Below are 19,627 nucleotides of genomic sequence, written 5' to 3'. Positions count from 1 at the left end.
ACTGTGTGTGAACTCTTAGAAAAAGTGAACCTTCAAAATAAGGCAGGGCTGCACAAATGAAAATGAAAACAAACTGTTGCTTGTCACAGCGAGAGGTCTGCTGTGTATAAATAAGATGAGACGATAAAATGAACATGTACTATTTATTTAGTGCAGCATCATTTAACCATTAACAATACTTGTGTACAGATGCACCTCATGACTGGGGGATCAAACAGTAGGGCAGACTGGGAAATATGAAGTCAAACACTGAGTCAGTCCATTTCTAATACAAAAATATCAAATCTGACAGCTATAAAGGAAACAGCCACACTAAATCACTAAAAAACGTGGCTCACAGCTGTAAGCCCTCGTGTGATTCTTTTATATTAATTCTCCTACCTCTTTCCCTCACAGCCACTGATTCGTTTCTTTACCAAACAAAGTGCTTCAACATCATCACGAGGTTGTTGCTGAATGTCTTTAATAGACACAGAGGTCAGGAAACTTCATCTCATAGACCGGAGTCGATCGAGGTGCCGAATGTCCAGAGGGAGAAGGAGGAGGACGTATGATGAGTTCAAAGACCTGATTGAGTTTGGACTGAAGCAACGATGTCTGGAGAGACAAATAAAGACATTATTTTAAAAAACAGAGTTTTAATCACATCAAGACAGATCATTTCGTCTAGATGAAAAAACGTTTAACAACTTTACTAAACTAAAGTGAACTCTTATTGGCTGAGAATCACATCGATGGCGTGGGTGTGGTGCTTTCAGCTGCTTTGTTAGAGTACAATAAGCTGCTCACCCTGGCTCCACAATGGGCAGCAATTTCCTCAAAGGGAGCTGTCTGAAACCTCTCCACCACCTCCATCCGCTTCCTCCTCTCCTCTTCCTCGACCACGCCTCTGTCCTCTGATAGAAAGAAAAACCAGATCAAAGACAGATCTTCTTTGTTGACGCTAACCCAGTGCTTCACTTTGAATTTCACTGTTAACAGTTTCACTTACGTGGTTTAAATTAAATGGGGTTTTTTATTGTTAAAATTCTAATTTTAATGAAAATAAAATTATACAAAATAAGTTATTGTCACTATTTGCTGAAGGGGACAATTTGAAGAATATTTCCTAGATGTTCACAAGTAAAGCATGTGATACTATTGATTTGAAATTGATGGCCTACCGATGGCGTTCTTCAGCGTCTCAAAGGTGATCTGCTCAGTCTGAGGTTTCTGCACACAGAGATATGATCAGACACAAAAACAGTGCGATGGACAAAAGGACAGGTACATTCAGCAGATGGGTACCTGTGGTGTATCAGGACAGAACGGAAGTTCCATGTCCACCTGCAGAGAAACGGCGTCTCCAATGCTCTTCCTCTTAGACAGACGATCCTCTTCTACAATAAAACAGTAATTCAGTCTGAATGCTACGAGACTGGTGCTTCTATCAGTGCACTCATACTACTTCTAAAGTGGACCCTCAAACCCACTGCTATTAAATATTTACCTGCAGTTTTTGACTAAAATGTGAACTTTGAGAAACATTACCATCAGCTTCTCAACAATGCTTTAGATCGTTTGTTCTTATTTACAATCCATACTGGGATCTGTTTAAGTTTTACTATCCTCTCTTGAACAATCATTGTTGAGTACTGTGTAACTACTATTGTTCAAGACAGTTCTACTTAAACTTACAATATTAAGGGTGTGTTTGAGTTAGGGTGACCATATTTTGATTTCCAAAAAAGAGGACACTTGGCCCAGTCATGAAGAATTTTAATAATACTGTTTGTTTAAAGAAATCTTTAACATATTTAAAAGATGCCATCTCTGTTAATAAATAGTGAAATCAAAAATGTTTTGATTTTTGATTTCAACAAGTCAACAAGCGCAAAAGAAAATAACTTACAAACCTCTGGAATTAAATAATGTTACAGAAATAATGCCTCATCTGTATAAGAAAAATTACCAGTGAGGTACCAGTAAGGTATTGTGCAGTGGTTTCTGCTGTCTCATTTGACGTTTCTAACTTCAATTAATTTTGTTTGCACGCCACCATTCTTCCAGTCAAAGTATGATTGGGAATATTTTCTCTGTTCCTTGGTTACTTAAGTCTGAGAAAGAGCTTCAAGAGTGACTTCCACTGAATCCAGCACTATCACACCATTGACAATAGCTGGCAGGCACTGCTGAACTTTTTAGCTGTGTTAAAGTCTGGAAATGCTTTTTTTTTTTTAAGCAACACACTAGTGCAAACCATGGATCTGTAGCTATTAGGGGTGCAACGATACACAAAATTCACGGTTTGGTTCAGTTCGATACTTTGGTGTCACGGTTCGATATTTTTTCGATACAAAAAAAAAAGTTCATGCCTTTTTAATTTGTCATTTATTAAATTTTCACGGCACATTCTGCACCATATCTCTGTGCGTTCATCATTTGTTTGAAGCCAGCTCACCTCCTGCAACCACTTTTCCGAGAATACGCGCTTCTTTTGTGGTTTGGACTCCTTCTGACATTTCTTTGGAGGTGGAGGAACACCAAAGTAACTGCTTAAAGGAGCTTCTTCGACATCTTTAAGAGTTCTAAACAAATGTCTGTCCTCCTCCAGAAAATCTTATGTATGCAAACAGGCGTTGCAACTTCTTATCTTGTGCGCGTTTTTTATTTTGACAGCGAATACGCACCTGCGGACCACTTATGTGCAGCCCTGGTTATTTAGCTCGTCATATTGCAGCCACAGAAATTCTTTTGTCCATGAAACCATAAAGCTGCACTTTCTTTTTGCCTTATAGTCTGATTTGTCATAACGTTTCCGTTTTGTGGTAAGCTTTTCATTGGCTGTCACTTCTTCACCCTGACCTGTCTTATTTGGCTCAGCAGAACTAAAATATATATCCTGCTGCTTTTACACACGAACTCACACAACGCTCAGCGATTCTCTGCGCGATCAACCTCTCACATGTTTAAGCTTGCTGCGGGAGATTTCACTTGTCATGTTTGCATAGTAAGCTAATGATTGATAAGATGATGTCAGAGGAATTGGTGCGCAAATTATCATCACTCACCTATCAGTGCCGTCGCTCTCTATACACAGTTCGCGCGATTGCAAAGTGAAAGCAAAAAACAAGCGCAAATTCAAATTCACAAGCGATTTCAATATGTCACATATTCACAGTGGCTCACCGCTGCCAATGACATAATTACCCAGCTACATTTCCGAAAGAATACAAAAGCATTGACATATATTTTTCCTTCCTACGATAGGCCGACGGGCAGGGCAGGGCAGGGCAGCCCGACTGGAAAAATCGCTAGCCCCTGGACGTGGGGCTAGCGATTTTGCGAGCCCTGTATCTGATTGAGGAATCACTCATCTTTGGAAAAGAGAGTTTATTACAGAGAAATGGCTCTTTCCAAAATAAAAGCTATACTATACGCTTCTTCTGGGCTATATTCTCAGCAGCATATTAAACATATCAGGTCCCCATAAGGAGAGTCATGTGCTAACCGCTGACTCCGGTAAAGTTTGTAGCATGCCTGCTTGTTGTTTTTCTCTGCTTCGACTTGTCTTTGCACTAGGATGATGTCGGCGTAAATGTGCAGTCATATTCGTTGTGTTCCCACTAGTGCTGTCAGCGTTAATCTGAAATGAGGTTAACGCCACAACACGGCAAATCTCCGTTAACGAGCTACCGCGGATTGCCCCGTGCATGGGGCTGGACAGCCAACACGTTAACGAGCTAACTGCGCTAACACACTAGTTCCCACCCATGTAATTGAGCATTGCGTGGCACATCCAACATACTGTTTTACTTTAGTCCATGACACGCTTACCTTCAGGGTCATACATCACATGAAAACCAAAATAGTTCCAAACGCCACATCTGAATGAGGGTGGGGGAGGTTCAATTTGCCATGTTGCAAGGAGAGCTTAACTTCTGTCTCGCTAGCTTGCCCTGCGCTCAGTGAATCTGTGTTCGACTACTCCGCCTAGGCTGCACTGTCGAGCGCAGATCCACTGAGCGCTCAACACAGACAGCACGGAAAGTTGGACAGAAGGAAAGTTGATAAAATAAATTAAAAATGCTGTATTGTTCGATACATATGCGTACCAAACCGAAAGCACTGTATCGAACGGTTCAATATCGATACGAGTATCGTTGCACCCCTAGTAGCTATTGTGTTGCTTCATAGTATGAAATGCCGGTGCACCTTCTGCTGCAGATACAACAGCATCCTCGTTTTCCCCAGGTGTAACAAAGAACTCAGTCAACTTACTAGATGAATTTTCGCCTTGCACAGCCTTTTCATGTTTTTCTGTGTCCACGTAAGCAACAAGATCTCCGGCACCTTTATTAGACACACAAACGCAAGTGCCAGCTCTGCACACAGTGCACTACGCCTCCCATTTATGATACCAGGGAAATTTCTTTTGCAGTTTGTCTGAAAAGATGCACTTGCGCTTTGGCATCTTTTGGCATCTTTTCAAAACACCGCTCCGCGCTCTGTCCCGTCTGTGAGCGCGGAACAACCACTTACAACACAGCAGTTCGGGGATGATGTTGCACATATGGGTCCTCAGTAGGCCTATAGGAAACACCCAGACATTTTCATCCATCTTGAAAATCCCCCCGGATGCCCCGAACAGAACGTGAATAGTTCACGTCTGGGGAAAAGAGGATGGTTGGTCACCCTAGTTTGAGTACCTGTTAACTGAGGTGTGTACAGTGTGTTGAAGCGTTCACAGTGTGCGCTGTAGCTGCTTCCTGCCAGGGCCTCGCAGATCTTTGATTGGACGAACAGCAAAGCTTCATCCACCTTCAGCTCACCTTCTGGGAGTCTGATACACACACAGTTATAACAACAAGACTTTAAAAATTCTGGTGCTAGACAAACAAAGCTGAGGTACAACCAAGCTAAACAATTGAATCTGTATAAATGTACATTGGACAGAAGAACTGGGCCACCTGCACACTACACCTACAGGAGTCGCTTGGCAACAGAAACCTGTGCTATGAAGCCCTTGGTGTACACTTTTGTGGTGATGCTAATGCTAGGAGCCCTGCAGTTACTGAGTGAGCAGAGTGACTTTTACATACTGTTTGCCTCAGCACTTGGCAACCCCACGGCTTGCAGCTGATCTGAGAATATGTAGGAGGAACAGTTGCCACAGTCGTGAGCTGACTAGTTGCACGATTGATTGGATTGATTTTGTCTATACTGCGAGTTACCAGAATCAACCATAACAAGTATATTATTAAGAATATTGAGAACAATATGAGGTCAGCATGGAACTGTTTAATAGTTGATGGTTTTATGCTTTTTCTACTAGAGTTTCAACACTTTAGTAAAGTGTAATTACATAACTCAATAACATAAAATACTATATTTTATTTGTTTTTTAACTTTAAAATGGGGCAACCTGACAATATTTATTCTGCTTTTCGATTTGATGTAAATATGTGGGTGTCTGGTTGAATTTCTACTCTTATTTCTAACTAAAGTTTTACATTTTATAAGGTTTTAATATAATCAATTAGTGCGCCTCTCGCTCTACCTGGGTTTGTCACAAAACATGACTTCGGGCAGCAGGTGAGGAGCATCCTTTTGTCGACTTTCTATCACCTGGAGATCCAAAACAAACACACAGTCTGTGACGTTGTGCTAACAAACACCTTTGTTTCTCATGTTCTCACACTCACACACACACACACACACACTTACACCGACTTCACCTGAGTGATGTGCTGGTGGAGTGTTGGAGGCGGGCCAAGTTGTGACAGCAGGTTGAGGAAGGCGGCGCAGAGGGCGTGGATCCCACAGCGATTAAACACTGACAGACACTCCTGATTGGAAAGAGTCATCTCCTGTGCAGCCAATCACAGGAAAGTTAAAGGGAGAGGAAGAAGCAATGTGCTATTTTATTTATTGTTTATTTGTAAACACCACACACTGCAACATTAATAAACTAAGCTTTGCCCCTACACGGGCCTTTAAATCATATCAAAGAGGTTCTGCCTACCTGCAGAGCCAGGATCAGTCGAATCAGATCCACCACAACCTCCTCATTGGCCAATTCCACACTTAGAACAGCCAATAGGGTGAAGAGGGCTTGGTAGTGGCTGCGTCCACTGTTCTCCTCCCTAGAGGCCAGGTAGACGTGTCTGTATAGACGCTGAGCATGCTGCATGAACACAAACACATCATGCTGAAATGTGCAAATATCATGATGTACACTTAAGACCACCCGTTTTATCCCTGCCTTTAAAAGCCATCTGATCAAATCTTGGTGTAAATCTCTGAAATAAATTCTTCCAACCTCAAACCTCCAAACTAGTGACATCATTCGTGGTGTCTCTGATGATGTGAGCTTACCTTCCTCATGAACAGGTTGTCCTGTCGAGAGCATCTGTCCTCTTTCATTTCCAAGGATGAGACATCAAATGCCACACTGTAGACACATAACCAATAACTTATCGATCCTCAGCAGGTCAGTTAACGCCTTTAGCCAAATGCTATTTTTCAGTTTTCTGCTATAATAAATCCACAATTGTAGGATCAAAATGAACAGCCATGCGGGCTCTATGGATGAGGGAACCATAGGAGCACTTTAAATAAAATGCATCTGGGCATGACTTTAATTTTGAATTTAAGGTAGAGACTGAACAACAGTCTTATAAGGCAGATTCACTGATTCTTTCAAGCCTGTTGTAAAAATGTGTGCAAAGCAGTATCTTTGTTTATATAATCTGAAACGCCTCCAACCTTTTAGAATGACCAAAGATGCTATGTGATCCTCCTTTAAAATGATTATTGCAGATCATCTTTTAATGAGAGAAAAGTGGAAGTATTTACATTATTTTCATCACAAGCTAAAGACAATCAGCAGGTCTGCAGTGACATCTCCCTGCCACAGGGTGGAGCTCTTTACAACTCATTATTCTCCACATCGGTCATTAGTCTCTGGTAATGGTGGTGTTGTCTCTGTGGAAGTGTGACCTGGCTGTGGTGAGCCGGGAGGCGTTGTGGCGTCTGTCAATGAGCGAGGTGAGGATGGACAGAACAAGCAGGCGGATCTCCGGATCCTCCATCAGCGTGAAGGACAGCAGAGGCTCCAGGAAGGACGAGGGCAGCGCCGTCAGCAGGTTGCTACTTTCGTAATGCTCTGACACCTGAGGCACAGAGGAAGGACAGCGAGCACATCAGACTGACAGGAAAATGTTATTTAAGCTTACATGAATACAGCTTCAAAGATTACAAAGATGAGCCTCAAGTGCTGTAAATTCTGATTTACCTGAACCATACGTTATTCATCTTGATGCATGCTCAATCATCCAGGTAAGTAAATCTCCAAAAGTTGATTCTGTTCATCTGGATGTAGCGTTTTGTGGGAGGACCACTCTCAGCATCAACCAAGTGTGTTTGCTTTTGGAACTGTGTCTTCATTCCACCTACTTCACATAAGGGTCAGTTCTACAGGCAGAAACACGGGTGTGCCATGGGCTCCCCAGTTTCACCCATCGTGGCCAATTTGTACATGGAAGAAGTGGAAAAGAGGGCTTTGCTATCCTACCCTGGAACACCACCAAGCCATTGGTTCAGGTATGTGGATGACACCTGGGTGAAAATCAAATCTCAGGATGTACCACATTTAACAGATCACATTAACTCGGTGGACCAACACATCAAATTCACCAGGGAGGATATGAAAAGTGGCAGGTTAGCCTTCTTAGACTGTGAGATTTCCAGCAGTAATGGGGGACATCTAAAAGCTGACGTGTACCGTAAACCTACACATACGGATCAGTGTTTAAGGTTTGACTCTCATCATCCACAGGAGCATAAACTGGGTGTCATTAGGACGCTACAACACAGAGCGAACACCATCCCCCACTGACACAGCGACCAGGGAGGCAGAAGAACAGCACATCAAGAAGGCCCTGAGTAAATGTGGTTATCCCAGCTGGACTTTTGTGAAAGCTGGAAAGGCACCAAAAGAAAGCTCCAGCCGATCCAGGAGAGAAGGACAACCGCTGCCCAAGCAAAAACATGTAGTGATCCCGTATGTGTCAAGAGTATCGGAGCAGTTAAGACGCATTTTTTCTAAACACCGGGTCTCCGTGTCTTTTAAACCCCAAAACACGCTGCGCCAAAAATTGGTCCACCCCAAGGATCGGGTCCCCCGACACAAACAGAGTAACATAGTGTACGCTGTTAAGTGCCAGGAGGATTGCCAGGATTTATACATCGGGGAAACCAAACAACCTCTGGCGAAGCGGATGGCACAACACAGAAGAGCTACCTCATCAGGCCAGGACTCTGCAGTCTATTTACACCTACAGGCCAGTGGACACTCTTTCAAGGATGAGGATGTACACATCCTGGACAGGGAGGAACGCTGGTTTGAGCGTGGAGTCAAGGAGACCGTTTACGTGAAAAGGGAAAGGCCATCTCTGAATCGAGGAGGGGGCCTAAGGGTACATCTTTTGCCATCTTACAATGCTGTGATTGCAGCCATTCCCCAACTCTCTGTGAATGGTACTCATGGCCATTGATCAGTGGGTTTTGGTCAGTGGTCAATGTGGTCAATTGGTCAATAGTCATGAGAATTTGCATAATTATAATGAAGGAACTGACCTCCCAGCCAATTGTCCCTTCAGTGGGCTGGTTTCAGTCATTTTGCAAATGTGCTGTTTATAAGATTTGGGGAAACCTGCAGTCAGCTGAGACTGAAGAAGTCACTTGGATGAGTGACGAAACGTTTCTCCCACAAAACGCTACGTCCAGATGACCAGAACCAACTTTTGGAGACATACGTTATTCAGCTTTATTCAGTCATACGACTTTAATCAGCGAGTGTTGAATCAGTTTCACCTGCTGTTTATCTGATAAACCAATAAACTAAACACCATTTCATTTTGATTATCTCAAAATCCACAGTAAATTTGCACTTCACCAACCCTCCAGGTTTTCCTTTATTATTTTAACTGTGTGCTTTCAAAAGGTAAGAGCAGAGCTGGAGAGTTTTAAAGAGAACTCACCTGGAGGAGAGACTTCAGCAGCATCACCTGTATCATCCTGCTGCCTTCAAACCTGAGTCAAGAATATTATTTCACAAAATTAAGGTGTTTTACAAGTATTTTGTCAAATACTAGGTGAGTACAGTGTTAACTACAGGCAATAAAGAGCACAGAAAGTTAGTGTGAATGGTACCCGGAGTTGGGTGAACCCAAGGCTGGGTAGATACCAGGAACAGGAATCTTCCCCATGATGAACAGCATGACCTCTGACCTCTGGTAAATAGGCAGTGTGTTGGCAAAGGATCCTGAAATTTCATGAGGTAACATCAGCTCAAATGAAGTAAATAAAATGAAAAGTACAAAGAAAAGTTTGTCACCTTTAATGCAAAAAAGTGCTGAAATACCAGAATGAACACACCAATAGTTTTAATGACGGCGTCCTGCAGTTTTTTCTCTTCAATCGAGCTGGTTTTATGTTTACCACCATTGTCATAGTAACCAGTCAGCTGGTAGTCCACGCTCTGCCTGAGCTGTCGCAGTAACGTGTTGAACACCTCCAACACTGTGGGACCTGCAGAGTATAGTAACATTAAGCATTACTGTGTATATCAGTATATAACAGATGTGGGTGTGAGCTGGAGGCTCACCGACAGATCCAGTCGCTTCTATAACGGCTGCTTCAGACAGGACCTCCACAATCCCAGCTCTGACTGAAGCTGGACTCCTGCTGTTGGCATCCAGGTGACCCAACAGCTGCTGGATGACCAGGTGGGAGTGCTGGGACTGACCAAGAGTTCAGTTCAGTTACAGAATAACAGGTGGAGTGACACGTAATATAGCCAGCACAGCTGGGGACAGTTAAGTGCTTTAGAGGTAAATGTAGGATGAGTAAAAGGAATGTACCATTAGCAGTGTTTATTATTATTTATTTCCCACATTTTGTACTTAAAATAATAATTATTAGTTCAACTTTGTAGATTTAACTAAGGTTATGTTGAAAATACATTTAAATTAACTTTCAGTAACACTACAGTAAGATTAAGATTAAGTAATTGTGCTTAAATGCTTAACCAAATGCATTTTGTTAAGTTAATCTTAGGTTAAACTTGTTATTCTTATTTTTCAATACTTAAACTATAATATTAAATACTACAGTACTTTCTAATAATTAAGAAAGAAATTAACATAATTAAGTTGACATTATTGTTACATAAATATAACAGCAGTTAAATTTTATTTAAAATTATATTATCATACATTTACAAAACTAAACGGAATAAAGTAATTATGTTTAAGCTAAAGCACATCCTAAAGTACTTAAATTAAGTACACACAGTTAAAATAAGTAAGTTCATTCTTTCTACAGATACGTATTTAACTTTACAGTCTAAGAGTATTTCCTTTAAGTTCCTTTGAAGGGCATTTAAATATATGTTACTTTAAAGCTGAGGTAATTTAAATGTATTAATTTAACTTGCTGTATGAAATGACAACTATTACTATAGTGCAGTATATACAGGATTATTAGTGTAATAACAAACCTGAATAGAGTACATGATGATCTGAAAACACTGAACAGCAAACCCTCGTCCCTGCCAAAGACTGTGACTGTCCAGGTGCCTGAAAGACAGTCCAGCAATCTGCATGTAATGATATATTATTATAGCATATCATATATACTAGAAACTAAATAAATACTGCTGCTACTACTGATTTTGACCTCTATTAGTACAGCTACTCAGAATAAACGATAAACAGAGGTTGAGCATGAAGGTATGTGCAAGATAAATAAGCATCATTTTGAACTTCAAAGTCACTATAATAGAGTCCAACAGTATTATATATGAATATGTATAAATATCAGCAGATACAGTTGAAGGAAGTTAGATACTTTCTTTCTATCTATTTTGATTGAGTGTTTGATGTTTTGACTCCATACTTCAAAGAAATTATTAAATCTTTGTTAATCTTTTTCTGTGTACTTAATACAAAGCACTCTGCTTTCGTAAGGAGTAATACTACTATTGTGCTATAAATATAGTGTATATCTTACATGAGCACTGGTTTGATAGCGTTGTTAATGTGTCCATAAGCAGCTCGGCACAGCAGCTCCCTGAAACAAACCTCTGTCTGCTCTGCTGGAGATCCGCTGAACAAACAAAGAGGGAAATGCTGAAAACAAGCCACTAACCAAATCTCATACAATATTCTGAGTAAATTTAACTGTTTAAATGTACTTTCAGTGACTTTTGGCTTTGTTTTATTTGACCACATGATTTAACGGCACCATAAACAGCATAGCAAACGTATTAAATTTCTTATCCATTTTACAAAATCTCAAAATTAGCTGATGTTTAGATAGGAGTGTCACCAGCTGAATGTGGGAACCAACGGCAGTGCTTTTAAATATAATCCTAAACACAGATGTCACTTTACATATCTAGCAGTAAAACGTGTAGGTGTATGAGAGTGTTAACATTAATACATGTCTATACCTGTCGTTTTGTGAGTGTTGCTGCAGATTGACCAGCAGGGCAGGGACAATCTGCTCCATGTGACGCGGCTCCCAGATGTTCACCTGCAACTCATCGTCTACCGTCTTCCTCACCACGCCCTGCAGCCCGCAGATCCCCGACACACGGATCCTAAACACACACAAACTTCATAAGTTTACCCAGAAACACACTAAGTACACGTTCATCTCCAGACTCTGGAGCTGAGTTTTGTTTTGCTGTTTATTTTATGAAACTTCATAATTTTGGATTATTCCACAATATTCCTCTTATACAGAGAGAAACATGCTCCATGCATCATCAATACTATTCAACAATTTGCTGATAAAAAAAAAACTTTGACATATGAAAAGGCATAAACTGAGGATGCTTACATATCTAATCAAATGGTTGATTACTAAAATTGTTGATTATTTGTGTTCGGGCACTCACAATTGTATACCCTTCTTAAAAAGTGTCTGTGAGTTCGTATCAAGTCAAAGTTAAACCTCAGAACTGACTTGTTTCTGGTGTCAAGGTCTTCGTGATCAGAGTGACACATCTCACTGAAGCGAGACACGAAGAAGTCGTAGCTCCGGTGATATGACGGTGTGTCCTCCTCGATGTTTGCAAACTTTACAAACTATGCAACACACAAAATGAGCCTCTTAATCCATCAAAACACATTGAAAAGCAATTACACATGAACACATACAGTTAAAACAAGAAACAAATTTAAAAATAATAAGATCACATTTTCCAAATTCCCCAAGCAGAAGTAAAACTGCTCAATTTTGAGTATTAAAATAAATTTCAAATGTAAATTTTACTTATAGGTTGCCCTTTAATTTGAACTTAGATCTACTTAAAAAACAAATATATAAATTAAACTTATGGATAATTAATTAACCTTTTAATTGACAGTTCCGAGAAACATTCCTACTGTGATACAACTTCTACTTTGTAAAATTCATTAAGAGATTTTACATTCCTTCATTAGATGAAATGCTTGCAGTTCCTCATAATACATGAAACTTAATGAATGTTAAAAGACTGGTGAATGGTCAAATGAACAAATAATCATTAACAAATTAACATCACTACTGCAGCTTGTGATTAGTAAATGTTTCCTTTACTGCAAACCCATGAACACTTTACCAAGATCTCAAAGCTTTTAAATGCTGTCCACTGTTGCAGGGTGCTACATACAGAGTTGGTGGCGAGTATGTGGAGGTGTGGTTTGTCAGCCTCCAGCAGTAGACGCAGTGTGCTGAGAAAACTCTCCACCAGCAGGTTGATGCTCTGACAGTGACATGCAAGCAACAGCTGCTCCATCGCCTCCATCGCTATGCACACATACCTGAGGGGGCGGGAAAAAAAATCACATTGCTGTTAAACATGTGTGTCATATTTTAAACCCCTGAGATCAGTCACTCCTCTAGATAAGGTGGGCTGATTTCAGAGAAGTGTGAAGCTTGTAATACTTAAAAGATCTTAAATACTTAAAAGACCTGAACTGCTGATTGCTTTACAGGGATACTCTAGATCCTGACTTCTGAATGTCTTTTTTCAATGATTTTTAAGTAGAATTTTATTCATTTAAGCTGCCAGTTAGCATAATGATTTTAAGGCCATCTGTGTGGGCTTTAGTGTGTTTGTGTGTACTGACCCGTAGCGGTGGCGGTTCAGCTCTCTGGTCAGACGCTCTGACAGGTACGCAGCAATGCGGTCGAGCTTCTCCGGAGCAGACAGAGCGAAGAAGGTCAACTTCTCCATGTTGGCTTTCACCAGCCCTTCCTGATCACACACACACAAATACACACAGAGATGTTGTTACTGTGCAGCTTATTGAAACTTCATGAATATGTGAAATAAAGATGACATTTTTGGATTTTGATTACATTTGATACTGAAGCACTAAAATAAATGTAAAGACTGTGCGGTGTAGATGTACAGGTGTTTACCTCAGGGTCTTCTGGGAAAATGTTGTCGACCAGCCGCTTGTAGCGTGGCCGAAAGGCCCAGCAGCAGCCACACAGCCCTGAACACAGAGACACGTTTAAATTTCCCCCTTCAGTTACAATGTATTTGAAACAAAGTCTGAAACACAGCAGGCTTCAGAGAAACATTTCCATATTTAAAATGTCCTCTAATAATTTTAATAAATTAAAATGTTGATCTTTGATTTAAAATATTCACAATTTTTAGGATATATCTGAGTTATTAAGGAACTGACTTTTTTTAGGAATTCTGAAATTGAGAATTTTTTATTTTCCATTGTTTTTGATAGTTAATAATAATAACATTCAGCCTCTCTTGGAGCTAGAAAACTGTGGAGCCATTTTTATAATTTCATTTATTTGTAAATATATAATATACTAACTACAGAACGACACAAAAACTCTTTAAAATGTTATAAAGCAGGTTGAATTATAATAAAAACCTGTTTTCAGTAGTGAGTTTTTAAAAAATGTTTGTAACAGCCTAAAGTGGGCAGTCGAGTTTATGTATTGTACTGGACGTTTATAGATTTTCTTTGATTTTCATCTCTCTCCATGTTCAGCGTCACGGCTTTTGGGGGATTAAAGGAGACGAGATCTGCCACTGGTCAGCTGCCAGCACAACACACAAACGCTCATCTTCCTGACTTTACGAGGCCCCTGAATGACACACTGAACATAAACCTGATTCAAACCTGAATCTGTAAACCAAAACTGTCCTACAGTGAAGACTCTGCAAAAAGATGTGGTCCTCACAACAACAGGCCTACGAGTGCACGCACGCACACACACACCACACACACACACAATGCAGCAGTGAGAACACATCTTAATCCTGCCGTGGTTTGTTATGTAATGTGTTTATATTGTTTGTGTTTTTTAGTTAGCAGAGCTTAAAGAATCCGCACTGTCACTGCGAGCATGCTGTTCAGTCTCAAAAACCAGGACAGGTGGCATGTTTGGACCTTCAGACCCTGCAGAACCAGCAGATCATACTTTTCTGAGAGCTTTTTCACGAGTTGGTTTTAAATTGTATTTTTTTCACTGTTTATTTTGTTGTTCAGATGAATTATTAGTTACAATATATGATGATACATCCCATGACAGTGGTATGTTTGGTTTTTATTTGTTTTGTTAATATGAATAATAAGAATAATGGTCATCGTCAGATCATTGAGAGATGATTACGGATCCTCACATGGTTAAGTAAAGTAACAAAGACTCTTCTCTTGAACTATTTGATATTATAACAATGACAAACAGTTGCCGTATTAGGGATAATTAAATAAAAAACACACACACACACAATTAAAATGAACCAACTTTTAATGACTCAAATCAGTAGTTCATTCATTCAACTTAAAATAAGAAAACTCTATCTGCATTGCAGAAAAAGAGTCCACTGGCTTAACATGCTCAGAATTTTGCACTTTGTGATTTGTGAAAATGTCTCTATTTTATTATACAACCCAGGAGCCCTGCTGCCATGTTTTAGGTACATGTATGAAATTTGGTCATACTTCCAACATGTTAAAGACACTCTTTTGAGAGCCATCACCATGGCAACCAAGAAACCTTTAAAAGAAGTGGTAACTAGTGTATTTTAACACTTTTTCTAAACAAAATTGTTTTAATGACATCGAATACTATTTAAAAAAAGTAATTTTTCAAAAATTTGCTCAAATTGGGGTCTCAGTTTGTGAGGGGCTTGTCCAAAAACGTCAATCAATACATTAAAGGCTGCGACTCTATCAGGTACTGCTGTGACACTATATTAACATTATTCACAGCAACACAATGAACAACTAGCGGGCGTTTCTTTAACATCACACAGTTTTTGTAATAAACATTACGTTTCTGCAACAGCCAATCAGAAATCTGCATGCCTACAGGAAACACTTTAATCCCAGCGTGCCTTGATACGCCCAATTATCACTGCTTGCAGCTGTAATTAATTTTATTATTATTATTAATGTTATTATTATTACCTTCATAATATTGGTTTGAAACTGTTAAACTAGAAAAAAACACATACAGTAAGTTGTCCCTTTAAAATACATTGACATCATGACTAACAGGTAGATTTAAGGAGAGAAGCTGATGCAGAGGTGAACTGTCGCACATCTTTTCAGGACTTTTATCGGCTAATTGAAGCTTCATTTATGCCTGTGTTTGATCTTTAAATCTGTTTCTATTTATTTTGAGATAAGGCTTAATAAATAAAAATAATTGTTCTTACCGTACATAAGGATGACTCGTTCAGCTCACATCTACACTGTCACATCCACCACATACACACACACACTTGTGGTTAATCCTCCACACACACACACTGATGTCGCCCCGCCTCCTTTCATTCACCGTCAGTTATAAAGCTCGTATCTCGATGGTCAGATTAAATGTCAGAGGACAATGTTGAAAATGCTTTTGCATGTTAGCTGTTTAACTCCAGATGAAAGATTTAAAATAAAACAAAAAGATGCTGTTTGTTAACGAGTTTGTTAAAATGGAATAAGACAGATTTAACAGTGTAGTATTTATACTCCCACAGGCTCTTAACCCTGAAAGACTTTTCTGTGTGTGTGTGTGTGTGTGTGTGTGTGTGTGTGAGTGTGAGTGTGAGTGAGAGATCCGGGCCATGTGCAGCAGCTCAGCGCTCTATAATCTGCTCTGGATTTATTCATCATTCCAACCGAAAATGAAAAAAATATATATATATCAGAAACCTGCAGAACTGAAAACATTCATCTGCTCTGTTTTTACTGCAGAAAGGGAACAAAACTGAAACTGACATTCATTTGTCTTCTTCTCTTAACTTATCGCTCACTTTCTGGCTGTTTAATATAAGGTTGCTTACATGTTTTAGACTTAATAAGTGAGCCTATGTGAGAAAAAAATACAGTATTAGGACAGAAAGTATTTGATGTTTTCCTCTTTTGAAAAAGACGATCGGTCTGATGGTAGTTTTATTGGGTTGTGCTGAGATCTAGTGTGATAAAAAAAAAAATCCACATATATTCAGTAAAAATATGAAAAGACAATTAAGTGTTAGATGCTCATTCAAAATGTCGAAGTTGAGTCGGAGCAGGAGTTGGGCTGATCTTCTATATTATATGATCTAATTTCCGGAACTTTGGACCATGAAAGTAATGCTATCAACAGACTGTTGATCCACAGTGGGATGTAATTTAAAAGCCCTGTTTATCAACAATAACTTGCACTAAACCTAAATTCATAATATTATATGTTATTCTTGTTAGGCTTGGCTGCATCTATTTATTCCAGTTAAGTCTCCTGCATAAGTCTTAAGTTGTTAGCCAGTTATTCCTCTTTCCTGATTCTATTGAGATCAAAGTTTAGTTAGACCCAAAACTAAAGACTGAGGGTATAAACACATCAGGAAAGTGTTTACCAAGGTCATGTGGAATATTAATAAGAAAATTAAAGGTACTTCTGCTTTGGCTTCTGTTTTAAGAATTTAAAAGTACACCCATCCTTTATCTGTTTGATTCAAAGACGTCCTCCTCACAAACATTGTTGGAGTCTTAATGTGAAGCAGCCAGTGTATTCACTGTATCCGTTACCTCCGGGTGTCTGGTGGTCCAGCACAGAGTAGCAGTCCTGCAGCAGCCGCCTTGGAGCCTCAGTTACGGCCAGCATGGCAGCCCTCGGCAGCGACATCCCCCTGGGCAAGCTGGGTATGGTCAGGCCACGGGCCATACTGGGTAAACTGGGCAGAGTGGGCATACTGGGCATGGTGATTCCTCTGGGTAAACTGGGAGGGTTGATGCCTCGGGGCAAAGAGTTCAACAGTGCCGGCATGGTGACCCCCCGCGGCAAGCTGGGGAACCTGAGAAGAGTCCCTGGCATCTCTGGAGAAAAAAGAAGAGGTCCTGAGGAAGAGGAGAGGAGACGTGTGGATGGGGAGAGGTAGAGGAGGAAAATAAGAACAAGGATTGAAATGAAAAGCCTGCCTCTTAAAATTCTTCTGAATTTAACCCCTTCAGATCTGCAGCTCTGATACACCAACTTCCTCAGCAGAGCCCAACATGAGGGAACCAATCAAAGTTTGGGTCCCTGAAAATCTTTGAAAAGATAAAAGGACCCCAATTATTTTCCATTTATTCCCCACAAATGTTTAGTTTGGTAATTAAGTAAAAAACACAAAGAAAGGAAATTAAAGATGTACTAACTAGTATTTACAGCATTACCTATATATGTATTATATTATAACACATGGAGCAAAAAGTCCTGTTTTTAAACTTATTATTAATAAAAGTCCTGCTTTGATTGAGGATTTCATGATAAATGCTGATTTATTAACTGTACTTTAGCTTCACATTACTGTAGATGAGTGTAAAAGAAGTGAGTTTTCACATGTGAGTTTTACTGAAGATGATGATGAAGACAGCAGTGTAAAATAAAAAGCGATGTCCTACCTGCTCGTCTGCAGCGTCGCTCTCTTGCAGCTGTTTCCCTCCAACACGCTCAACAACTGTTTATGTAACATCTGTTGAGCCCCAGCTCCCCGTCAGGCTCGGTCAATAATCAATGAGAGCGATCGATACCCGGCTCTGCATGCTGGAGCACCTCTGACATCACAGCGCATCAGGAAGAGGAGGAGGAGGAGAAAGATGAGGAGGAGTTTCCTGAAACCTCCAGCTGTTTGAGGAACTTTAATGATTTCAATCATTTTAAACTTTAAAAAGTGAAACAAACGCCGTTCTTCGATGGCTGTACAGGGAAGAAAAACAAGCGCCTCTCACCCTCCTCTTCTTCATCCTTCTTTCAGCCAGGAGAGAAATCCTCTTCCCAGCGTGCTGCTGGGCTGTAGGAGTGACTCCCTCTGGTGTCTGATTAAGATTAATGCAATAAAAGCAGCAATAAAAAACATCTGAGTGGATGTTTTCCACCAACCTGTCAGGGTGCATTCTGGGTTGTGTAGGAAAATGGGTTACAAGGACTTTTAAACAGAGAGTTTATTCTCTGCTTCCATCAGGAGTCCGTCTTTGATGTCTAAAGCTAATTTCCTCCTTCAGAACAGCTGTACAGGAGGTGAGTTTATTTATAACCCCTGTTTAAATTATATTAAGGCTAATAAATTAGCATTTTATTGTTGGGGTTTTCTCTGTTTTCCTTGTATTACTACTACTACTAATAATAATACATTTTATTTATATGCGCCTTTCAGACCCTCAAGGTCACCTTACAGTAACACGTAAACAATACCATAAAAACATAAGAAAAATATATATATATAGCAAACATGGTAAGATAAAATTTAGACATAAACAGTCATAAAAGTATAAAAACAAATATAAAAACTTAGCAAGGTAAAAATGGCCTAAGACAGGGGCAGAACAACTAAAGGCTCTGAGTCCAATGGTAGTCAGGCGGGCAGATGGAACAGACAGAAGGGAAGCTGAAGAGAGCGAAGTGTACGAAGGCTGAGGCATCAAGGTAGGAAAATTATTAATGCCATGGGAAAGAGCTGATAGATCAATGCCCCTAATATTTCTAAAAGTAATTGAGCGGTTTTGTTTATTTTTGTATAGTGGGAGACTAGCATTGAATAAAACTAATTTATGGTCTGAAAAAGGCATGTCCAATACAGCACAATTCTTAGGGGTGACACCAATACAGCAAACAAGATCCAAAATGTGTCCTTTGGAGTGTGTGGGAACGTCCATATATTGGTGTAAGCCAAAATTGTCCAGACAGGATATAAAATCTCTTGTGACTGAATTTGATGTGTTGTCCATGTGGATGTTAAAATCGCCCAGCAGTAGTATATTTGGAGATAAGAGTAGGATTACTGTCTTTACCTTACAATATAAAGCTCCTTGTGGCAACTGTTGCTGTGATTTGGCACAATATAAATAAAACTGAATTTAATTGAATTAGGGGTGTGGGCTGTTTGACTGATAGGCAGCTTCTAGCTGTTTGCTAGGTTTCACCTTAGCTAACTGGAAGCCCTGTACCGGACCTTCAAACATATTTGTGCTGTCGGAGCCGTTTTGGAGCATTTCTGATAGACTAATATGGCTGGTTAGTGGTTAACAACAATACCAAATATTCCAGTTTTGGAGAGTGGAATTCTAGGATTTTATTTGGATGTTACTGACCACTAATT

General features: G+C 39.9%; 1 protein-coding gene across 3 annotated transcripts; it reads right to left on the bottom strand.

Moving 5' to 3' along the window:
- Positions 1 to 131: 131 nt before the first annotated feature.
- LOC146491442 (protein EFR3 homolog B-like) lies at positions 132 to 18,644 on the bottom strand. 3 transcript variants are annotated; one of them, XM_085152802.1, is made up of 23 exons: positions 17,934 to 18,644; positions 17,079 to 17,579; positions 13,459 to 13,535; positions 13,164 to 13,291; positions 12,704 to 12,854; positions 12,016 to 12,137; positions 11,498 to 11,647; positions 11,056 to 11,151; positions 10,544 to 10,622; positions 9,650 to 9,785; positions 9,421 to 9,573; positions 9,196 to 9,307; positions 9,024 to 9,075; positions 6,982 to 7,154; positions 6,358 to 6,433; positions 6,005 to 6,166; positions 5,718 to 5,849; positions 5,540 to 5,607; positions 4,689 to 4,822; positions 1,288 to 1,379; positions 1,164 to 1,212; positions 790 to 896; positions 132 to 597 (listed from the first exon to the last, which is right to left on the bottom strand). In XM_085152802.1, exons 2-23 carry the CDS (start codon positions 17,362 to 17,364, stop codon positions 463 to 465), a joined length of 2,670 nt encoding a protein of 889 aa, XP_085008928.1. In that variant the 5' UTR covers positions 17,365 to 17,579; positions 17,934 to 18,644; the 3' UTR covers positions 132 to 462. The 3 variants fall into 3 exon arrangements, with proteins under 3 accessions (XP_085008928.1, XP_085008927.1, XP_085008929.1); XM_085152801.1 differs by having other exon boundaries at positions 17,079 to 17,387; XM_085152803.1 differs by lacking the exons at positions 17,079 to 17,579; positions 17,934 to 18,644 and adding an exon at positions 15,734 to 16,262.
- Positions 18,645 to 19,627: the final 983 nt, after the last annotated feature.

This window comes from Neolamprologus multifasciatus, chromosome 23, assembly GCF_963576455.1.
Source record: "Neolamprologus multifasciatus chromosome 23, fNeoMul1.2, whole genome shotgun sequence".
NCBI classification, from domain to species: domain Eukaryota; kingdom Metazoa; phylum Chordata; class Actinopteri; order Cichliformes; family Cichlidae; genus Neolamprologus; species Neolamprologus multifasciatus.
The sequence above is the reverse complement of the archived record's forward strand: the minus strand, read 5'-3'. Positions and strand labels throughout refer to the sequence as shown.